We start from the raw sequence: 9812 nt of genomic DNA, 5'->3' as shown, positions 1-9812 counted from the left end.
TGAGCCTCAAAACCAGACACAACTCAGCCCTGAGCAGAGTGACCGTCCTCTACTGACCAATCAGACTGCAGTGTTCACAGCTCCACCTTTTAGTACCAGATCTGTGTGCTAGGTACCCCAACAGAGGGGGGACCAAACATGGGGACGGTACGGAACGGTTCTGTTGGTACCATCCACAACTTTTCACTGTGGAAACGGGAAAGAAAACGTACCAAACTGAACTGAACTGCTTATGTCCCCCTTGCCTCTCAAACTAAAGTTACACCCTTTCATACAGCACAGTAATATTTACTTTCCCATAGCCTGTGTTAAGGTGCTGTAATACCAGCATTGTTGTCACTGGTCGATTTAGCATCAGTTTATCCACATGTGGGACGCCATTACATGTTTATCAGAGTTACAATTTTGTTATATCCTGAATCACTCTGCAATGCAAGAAAAAAATGAGGGTCATACAAGGTAACCAGAGTCAGTTTGTGTGTGTGTGTGTGTGTGTGTGTGTGTGTGTGTGTGTGTGTGTGTGTGTGTGTGGGGTAACAATGACAATAAATGTGTTTCTGTAGTTGTAACACAATATTTTTATTATAAATATTTATTATAATAATTTTCACAGTCAGTGAGAGGTGAGGTTGTTTTGTTTTTAGAAAGAGACTTAAGTAAGTCACTCACAGCTCACATTAGGCAACACACTGGATCTGAACAGGAAAGTAAATACTGAACTCTGATTGAACGAAACAAGCCACCTCGCAAGTGCCCTCGCCTCTGATTGGTCCGGCGCACATACACCCATCTTTGTTACGTGATGACGTAACGGCCTCGCCTCCGGCTTCACTCCAACAGTTTGCCTTCGTCTCCGTGTGACAACGAGGGACACCTCTAACAAACCGTGTTACCGACATGTCTCTCGGAAAAGTTGCCCGCAGTTTGGTGAGACCGGCCCGGGGCGTCCTGCGGCCCTCCGCCGCGGCTCTGAACCGGAGCTACGCGGCCGTGGCTGAAGCCAGAGCGGTGCTGGAGAGCGAGCTCGACGGTATCCGAGCGGCGGGGACGTGGAAGGCGGAGAGGATCATCACGTCAAAGCAGGGACCGCAGATCAACGTGGACGGCAATCACAGCAGTGAGTGGTGGGGCTTTAAATACGTGGTGACAGGACGACTTTATGGTCCTTAAACGCACCATGACTGCAAAGCTGAGACTTTATGGTCCTTAAACGCACCATGGGTGTAAAGTAAAGATAAAAACATGTTAGTGGTCGTTTTTCAGTTGTTATCTTGATGTGAAACTCAGACTAACTTCAGTCATGGAACTGGAGGACACACAGGCTCCCTAATGTTTCACACCACTGACACCTGTCCACACATATAACATGCAACTTTCATATTTTATAATCTACACTTTAGTTTTGTGGCTAAAAGAAACGTGTTTTGCGTTGAATTCAGAGGTGAACACTGCAGCAGCGCGTCTGCATTGTGTTAGCTGTTCAGCCTGTGTTTACCTTTGCCAAAATGTGACTCTGCTGATTCATGAATGGCCGCTGGCTCCAGGCCACGACCCCTCACTGACTGTCCCATTCAGCCTCTGTCCCATGCATTGTTACTGTCTCTCTTTGTCCTCATATGTTGGTTTTATCCTCCTGAGACCTGACATTTTGTTTGGTGTGCATTTTTTAATTTCTCTGAGCTATTTGTGATCAGTAGGACCTGATAAGTATAAAAAACTAAACATTGTCAATAATAAAGTCCCAATGTCTTCAAATGAGTACCTTTTATTTTACAGTGTCTGAGCTTGTGGCTAAAATTGGTAAAGTTTGTATGTCATATCAAACTACAAACGTTTTTAATCATAAATAAACAAGTTTCAACCATAAAATGTGATCAGGTTTTGTCCACTTTTGTGTCAGGATCAGCTGCAGACGGACTTAGCAGAGATGGCTGCCATCTTGTTTTTACATGGATTAGTGGATAGTGCTCTCACTGCCCACTAGATGGCACTAAAAAGTGTCCATGTACGAGGACAACAGAACCAAGTTAAGCAGAATGAAATATTCTGGCATCGGTTAAAGCTTACCAGGCCAATCACAACCGTTTATTACTTTGGGGCAGGCACGTCATCAGAATAGGAGAGACAAGGAGCGGAGTGAATGCATTTCGTAAACAACCAACATGGCTACTGATTTTGAAACTGCGATGGTAAATGTGTTGAACGAACTGGAATGTACATTTTCTTTTAAAGCAGAACAAACGGCTGCACTGAAAGCTTTTATTGAAAAAAGGATGTGTTTGCCGTCCTTCCTACGGGGTTTGGTAAAAGTTTAATTTACCAACTGGCTCCGTTGATCGGGAAAAAGATGGGACTCAGTGAAAACCCAGTGGCTATTGTTGTTTCTCTGCTAGTTGCTCTCATGGAGGAGCAGGTCAGGGAAGAGACCAAGCTGGGAATCACAGCCATGCAACTCAGAGTCCACAGTGAGGAGGAAATCCGCAAAGACGGCAACACTCTTACCCAGACATCATCACAGCTCATCTCCGTTGCACACTGCACTTGCTTGCTGGTCTGTTTACAGTGGCGTTGTGCTAGCCTACGTCACACGTTTCGTTTACTCTGATTGGTTTTCCGTCTTTACAATTGCATGAAGGGGCACTTTGAGTGACAGCTGTTTATACCGCCCCTCGGGAATAGAGGAAATGTACACTCCGTGTCCAGACCCATTCGTGTTTTGCGAATTGGGTCTGGCAACGCCAGGCTAGTGAAACTTGCCTTTTTGCAAAACAAAAAGAAATGAGTAAAAAATATCTATTAGGGGTAGGGGAAATAATCGATACAACATAGTATCGTAATATTTTTGTGTGGCAATGTCGTATCATGTCACAGTGCCAAGTATCAACTTTTTAATTCTATAAATGATTAATATTACAAATAAAAATTAAACTTTAGATAGTCTAGAATAATAAAATCATTTGTTTTTTCAGTCCACTAGACACATTTTGCTGCTGCAAAAAAATGGCTGAAGTGAGATGCACAGACTGAAAACTTAATCTTATTACATAAAACCGATATCCGATATGAAAATCGTTGACACTTTTTCGTCCCATCTAGTGGCCCTGGCGATGTGCCAAGAAGACGATCACAACACAGTTGACTATCTAGAGGAAGTAAAAGTCGTAAACGTTTCCATCGGTGAACATGCGGAAGTGCACCATACACTAATCCATGTAAAAACAAGATGGCAGCCATCTCTGCCAAGTTAGTCTGCAGCCGATCCCGACACAAAAGTGGACAAAACCTGATCACATTTAATGTTTGAAACTTGTTTATTTATGATTAATAATTTTTGTAGTTTGATATGACAACAAAGTTAACAAATTTTGAGGACAGTAGCCAGAAAAGATGTTGATTAGAAAGTACTTGTTTGAGGACATTGAGAGTTTATTACTGTTGACAATGTTCAGTTTTTTTTATATACTTATCAGGTCCTACTGATCCCAAATAGCTCGGAGAAATGAAAAATGTATACCAAACAAAAGTTCAGGTCTCAGGAGGATATATACAGTATATATATATATATATATACATACACAAGCAAAAAATAGCAGGGTTTGTGTTGCTGACAGTGATTGTTGTCTCACTGATTTGAGCTGTGCAGTGACCTTTTCACCTTTGGGTTCCTGTTCTCTTTTTAAACTCTCCCCCTCTCTGTCAGGCATATTGAATTTCTGTGCCAACAACTACCTCGGACTGTCGAGCCACCCAGAGGTGGTGCAGGCGGGGATCGATGCTCTGAAGACATATGGTGCTGGATTGAGCTCTGTCAGATTCATCTGTGGCACACAGGTATGATGAGTAATTCAACACTTCATCAACACATTAAAGGGATACTTCAGATATTTTTAAGTGGGGTTGTATGAGGTATGTATCAATAGGTAGTGTTTTACCAACAGTAGATGTATGTTTGAACGGCCCCAGTTTGGGGAAGCAGGCTGGAGTAATGACATAGAAGCGAAGCAACATATTGCTGTGGAGGGGGGAGCAGCAAAAAAAATTAGCCAGCATCAGTTTTAGTGTATGCTGTATGGAGAATATTTTTACTACCTTGAAAGGCAGTGAAAATATTCTAAATATTGTGTACGCATAAACTGATGGCTAAAATATGTTTTGCTGCTGCCCCCTGTCCACAGCAGTACATTGCTTAGCTTCTGTGGTGGTACTCCTGCCTGCTTCCCCAAACTAGAGGCGTGCTGAGTGACATCTACTGTATGTAATAAACTGACTATGGATAAGTGCCTCATACAACCCCACTTGAAAAGATCCAAATTATCCCTTGAACACATGGATAACAACATATATGCAGCTGTAACGCAGCTAAATCTCCTGGATGTCATTGAGTTCACTCTGTGTTCACAGGATCTGCACAAAAACCTGGAGCAGAAGCTGGCAGAGTTTCATGAGAGGGAGGACTGCATCCTCTATGCTAGCTGCTTTGATGCTAACGCTGGACTGTTTGAGGTACGTCATGTTCACGCTCACACTACTTCAAGCCGACTGGATTCAGAACAGAAAGGATTCTCCTGTTACGATCAGTAATGTATGATGTTACTCTTAATCCAGGTTCTGTTGGGCCCAGATGACGCCGTGCTGTCTGACGAGCTAAACCACGCCTCCATCATCGATGGGATCCGTCTGTGTCGAGCGAAGAGGCTGCGCTACAAACACATGGACCTCAGTGATCTGGAGACCAAGCTCAAAGAGGCTCAGGTGTGTGAGGAGGAGGAGAAGAAGAAGCAAATAGTATTATTGTGTATTTACTTAATGTTCAGGCTACTGACATAATGTCTTAAAAGTTAAACATTTGCATATTTAAAGGGATAGTTTGGAGTTTTTGAAGTGGGGTTGTACGAGGTGCTTATCCATAATCAGTTACATACAGTAGATGTCAGTCGGCATGCCCCCAATCGAGGCAGTGGTAGACCAGCAGCTCCTGTTTTCAGCAATGTTAAATTACTGTTTTTGTCAGTGGAGTCTGGCTTTGAAGAGTTGTAGTTGTATTTGGGTGGAGGCAAAACCAAAATAGCAAGATATCCCTACAACTGACAGAGAGAAAGTATGTCTTGTTTTGTAATGTTGGATGAACCAACCAGTTAAAATGATTCACCTCTCTAGTATCATGTGACGCAACCAAACCCAGTCCTTACTCAAGCTTGATATTTCCTGGTTTTCAAGTCAAGTCAAGTCGAGGCATTTATTGGCACATGCACATTTAAAAACAAGTTCCCTGGATAAAGGAACAGCTTACTTTGCTAGTGTTGCTTTAACAATAAAACACATGGTGTAAAAGACCCAAAATATGAATACAGGATTATAAGAAAAAAACCCGCAGTTTTTCTGACCATCATAAGAGTGCAGCGCTTCTCCTCTCCGCCTACTTGCGAGAGTCCAAAGACAAATAAAACAACACTTAAGAGACGACACAGTGTAGCTCACCGTTAGCCTGCTGCTGCACTTTTTGTCCTGATGCTCCTTGATCATATTTAGATGAGCTCACCCAGGTCGGTGTCGTAGCGTGTCCATTTCATGGTACATTAAACTTGATGACTGAGGTGACGGGTCAGGTGAGGGTCACAGTATTGATTAGGCTGTATGCTCCACTGATCATCAGGACTCTGCTTTGTCTCCTCAGTCGTCTCGGATGCGCCTGGTAGTGACAGATGGCGTCTTCTCTATGGATGGAGACGTGGCTCCGTTACCAGGAATCTGCGACCTGGCTGAGCAGTACGGAGCCATGGTGTTTATAGATGAATGCCACGCCACCGGCTTCCTGGGGCCCCGAGGCAGGTGGGTAAAATCCTGAGTAACCCTGAAATGCAACAGGTGCAATTCTTTTTTTCTCTTTTTGCTTTTTAATTCATGTTTTATTTTTCACAAACCATCAGAGGAACATGAAAAATCTGGTCTGTCCCATCATGTAAAATTTGCATTAACTTTCACGTTATTATAACAAGATGATTATTTTATTTTGTAGAAATTTCGTCAAGCCCAGTAAAAATTAGTTGCTGTTTATGTGCCTCCGTCCTGGTGATAATCGTGGCCGGGGGCGTAATGTTTTGTGTTGTCTGTCCGTCCGTCCAATCGTTGAGCATAATATCTCAAGAACACCGTGAGGAAGTTTTGTCAAGTTTGGCACAAACGTTCACTTGGACTCAGAGATTAACTTATTAGATTTTAGTGGCCATAGCTCAAAGGTCAAGGTCACTTTGACCTTGTCTGTCCCATTCTTGTGAATGGGATATCTCAAGAACACCTTGAGGGAATTTCTTCAAGTTTGGCACAAACGTTCACTTGGACTCAAGATGAACTGATTAGAATTAGGTGGTCGAAGGTCAAGGTCACTGTGATCTCCAACACATTCTCACTCCGACTGCGTCACATATGGACGTTTGGTCATGGACCTTCCACACCCAGATTTGATGTGAAAGGTACCCTGGGTGCATTGGTTGTTGACGTTCTGGGATGCTGTGACAAGTTCTGCAGGAAATGTAACATTTACATACAGTCTCTTTCAAAATAAAAGCACTACATCAGTACAGCACTGTGAATTGACTTTTTTTTCCTTCAACAACAAATATTAGTGGTTATGATTTGCCAGCACTCACACGTGGTCAGATTTAGGAAATAAGAACAGGGTTTGGCTTTATATTCTTTATATTCGCTAACACCGCTCTCCTGGGTAACAGTCGGTGTTTGTTGGACCCATCCACCTCCCCTCCCACTCGCCCAACTCGGTCTTTTGCCGCGTTAACTTTCACGTTCTTTTCCAGCCACATTTCCCACTGACGCCTCCGAGCTCTGTTAAACTATAACAGCGACCGGCTGTGTATCATGCCAACGTTAAAATGGCAGCTTTTTTCATAGTGTCTGATGCTGCAGGTAGCTGCCCAAATGCCAGATTTCGACGACTTCGGAGTGAGACCAGATTGTGACCTCACGTCCATCTCATCTTGGTAAAGGCAGTATTTCAAGAAGGCCTGGAGGAAGTTTTCACAAATTTGGCAAAAACGTCCACTTGAACTCTGGTGGTCGAAGGTTACTCTGACCTTGAAAAAACCTGTTTTAGCCATAACTTAAGAATTTGTGCGCTAGTTATGACAAAATTCCACACAAATGTCTAAAAGGATATAATGATGAAGTGGTGACAATTTTGCATTTTGCATTCACTCGCAGCAGCTGCTCCTCTCTCATCTGAACAGCTTGACTGATCATTTAGCCACTCCACAAGTTATGATTTGTGGAAGCATACAGCTGCAAGGCAGTAATTCTGGTTTGTTGAAATCACCAGTAGGTGTCACTAATGTAAGAAAGTGTTGCTCATCAGAGCTCTTGTAAAGTAAAGCTTTATATCTTTCTATCATTATGAGGGTTTAAACTAACGGTGCCACTGTCTGTGATTTACAGAGGAACAGACGAGCTGCTGGGAGTGATGGACAGAGTTCACATTATAAACTCCACCCTGGGGAAAGCACTGGGAGGAGCTGCTGGTACGTCTCCATCTGACCTGTGACAAAGCGCTGTTATGGCACCGATACATAAAGCTTTCTCTGTCTTCATTTCTTCCTTCAGGTGGATACACAGTCGGTCCGAAGCCGCTCATTGACCTGCTGAGGCAGCGCTCGCGGCCGTACCTGTTCTCCAACTCCCTCCCCCCTCCTGTGGTGGGCTGTGCCACCCGGGCCGTGGAGCTGCTGCTCGCCTCCAACGAGATCTCTCAGAGCATGACGGCCAAAACCATGAGGTGCGTTTCATTGGGGGTGTGTGGGGGTTTTCTGCGTTTATGGTATTGAGAAAGTCAAGCTAAAGGACGTACTAGCTTCTCAGGGGGAAAAAACGTGTTGGGGGGTTTTATTTGGAGCTCACAAACTTTTTCTGAAAGTCAGTGTTTTTGTTCACATATATTCAAACTTCTGAAATGTCTGCAACAAAACAAAAGCAGGATTGTTGCTTCCCTTCTTGGTTATTTATTTTTTAAGCTGCTAACATGAACTTTCCTGTGACAGCAGAGTTATACACAGTGCTGTGTTGTATATAGGGTTAAATAGATAATACTTTTTTGTAATTTTACATATATTAATGCACATCATATGTGCTTATGGAAATAAAACATCAAACACTGAGGAGGAGAAACTGTGGCAACGTCTTTGTTTTGCTGTTGAACAGAAACAGAATGAGCTAATATTTATCCTGGCAGCAGTTATTCAGATATGTAGAGGAAAAAAAAGTTGTCTCACATCTTGAGTCGTAACCCTGCTCAGTAACACCCACATGCTGCCTGCAGGCCACATTATGTAACTGTGAGCTAAATCAGCACACTGATAATTGTTATTGAAAAAAGACTTTATGCCTCATCTTGAAGGATTTTGTGATTCAGTCCTGGTGAAACACGAACACGAGCAGGCAGCCAGATGTGTGTGAGAGCTTTGCTTGCTGGTTGATTTCAGGCCGTCACAAACAAGAAGTGTGTCAGGAATGTCACCTGTGGAGCTGTCAGCTGAAACAACATGATGTGTTCGGTGCATTCCCGCTCACGTTGCTGCTCCTTCTGTAACCATGAATATAATATTTGTGTCTCTGCTCTTCTCTCAGGTTCAGGAACAAGATGACGCAGGCTGGCTTCACCATCGCAGGCTCGGCTCACCCCATCTGTCCTGTGATGCTGGGAGACGCACGGCTGGCCTCTGTGATGGCCGATGATATGCTGAAGCTTGGTGAGACTATATACTTTATAAAATGTGGCCCCTGTTGAATCTGTGACTGTGAAACTTTTGTCACATTTAATATGATCGTCTAACACTGTGACATGTTTAATAAGGAAAAGCATAATAAGTCCTCTTTAATGAGAAGTCACACAGGTACAGTTTGGCACAGTGGATGTGAATGATCCACGTTGGTTGCCATAGAAACAGCTCCAGCCTCTGTTAACACGTCTCCTCTCTCCACAGGAATCTATGTAATCGGATTCTCCTACCCAGTCGTACCAAAGGGCAAAGCCAGGATCCGCGTTCAGATCTCAGCCGCCCACACAGACGAAGACATCGACCGCTGCGTCGACGCTTTCATCCAGACGGGCAGAAAACACGGAGTCGTCTCCTGAAGGCAACAGATGAGCAGGGATCAGGAAGACTCAGCTGCCAGTGTGTGAATCACTGAACAATGAAGCGCTTGCTCGTACAGATTGTGCTGCCTGTTACTGATGACCTATGGATGATGGTGATGGAAATATTATTAACATTTGTAGGTCAGCGGAGGTTAATGTTATGTTTGTGTCTGCTCGGCTGAATAAAGCACTTTTGCTAACATGTTGCTGTGATTCTGTTTTAATTATTTTCCACAAAAAAGTATATGAGGGAGAAAATGTGTAGTTACTTATAGTTTAGTTGTTCCTCCATTCAACAGATTATGGTTCATCTTGATTTAGTAATGAAACTAGTTGCGTAGGGCGGCTGTGGTGAAGACTGTGCACAAAGATGGACGACATGTCTCCACTTCCTCCCACTGTACAAAAGCGAAGCTAAAATATTCCAGATACGGCCGCTGCCATCTTGTGTTGGTGACATCATTTGGAGCCAGAGTCTGCACAGCAGCGACCTCCGTGGCGTCCAGTTCCCACCCATACATCCGTCCAACCAATTGTGAGCAGCACTATTGATGGTGACCACACCAACTGACACACACAGCTGTCAATCATGATGTCACACCCCCTTTTTTAAAGCATCAAATAACCAATTAAAACCAAACATAACAGAAAAATTAGGCACATCAATGTG

General features: G+C 43.6%; 1 protein-coding gene across 1 annotated transcript; it reads left to right on the top strand.

Moving 5' to 3' along the window:
* The first annotated feature begins 815 nt into the window (after positions 1-815).
* gcat (glycine C-acetyltransferase) lies at positions 816-9344 on the top strand. The gene is made up of 9 exons (XM_050069010.1): positions 816-1117; positions 3701-3831; positions 4402-4503; positions 4606-4752; positions 5675-5829; positions 7447-7529; positions 7612-7783; positions 8632-8753; positions 8988-9344. The coding sequence occupies exons 1-9, from the start codon at positions 898-900 to the stop codon at positions 9137-9139; spliced, it is 1284 nt and encodes a 427-aa protein (XP_049924967.1). The 5' UTR covers positions 816-897; the 3' UTR covers positions 9140-9344.
* The last annotated feature ends 468 nt before the right edge of the window (positions 9345-9812 follow it).

This window comes from Epinephelus moara, chromosome 18, assembly GCF_006386435.1.
Source record: "Epinephelus moara isolate mb chromosome 18, YSFRI_EMoa_1.0, whole genome shotgun sequence".
NCBI lineage: Eukaryota > Metazoa > Chordata > Actinopteri > Perciformes > Serranidae > Epinephelus > Epinephelus moara.
This window is presented reverse-complemented; position numbering and strand designations above follow the sequence as displayed.

Bases quoted from the DNA above. Each gene is read 5' to 3' on its own strand.
- gcat (XM_050069010.1), top strand. From the start codon at position 898: ATGTCTCTCGGAAAAGTTGCCCGCAGTTTGGTGAGACCGGCCCGGGGC. The intron at 7,530-7,611 runs GTACGTCTCCAT...TTCTTCCTTCAG, and splicing joins AGCACTGGGAGGAGCTGCTG to GTGGATACACAGTCGGTCCG. The intron at 7,784-8,631 runs GTGCGTTTCATT...CTCTTCTCTCAG, and splicing joins ATGACGGCCAAAACCATGAG to GTTCAGGAACAAGATGACGC.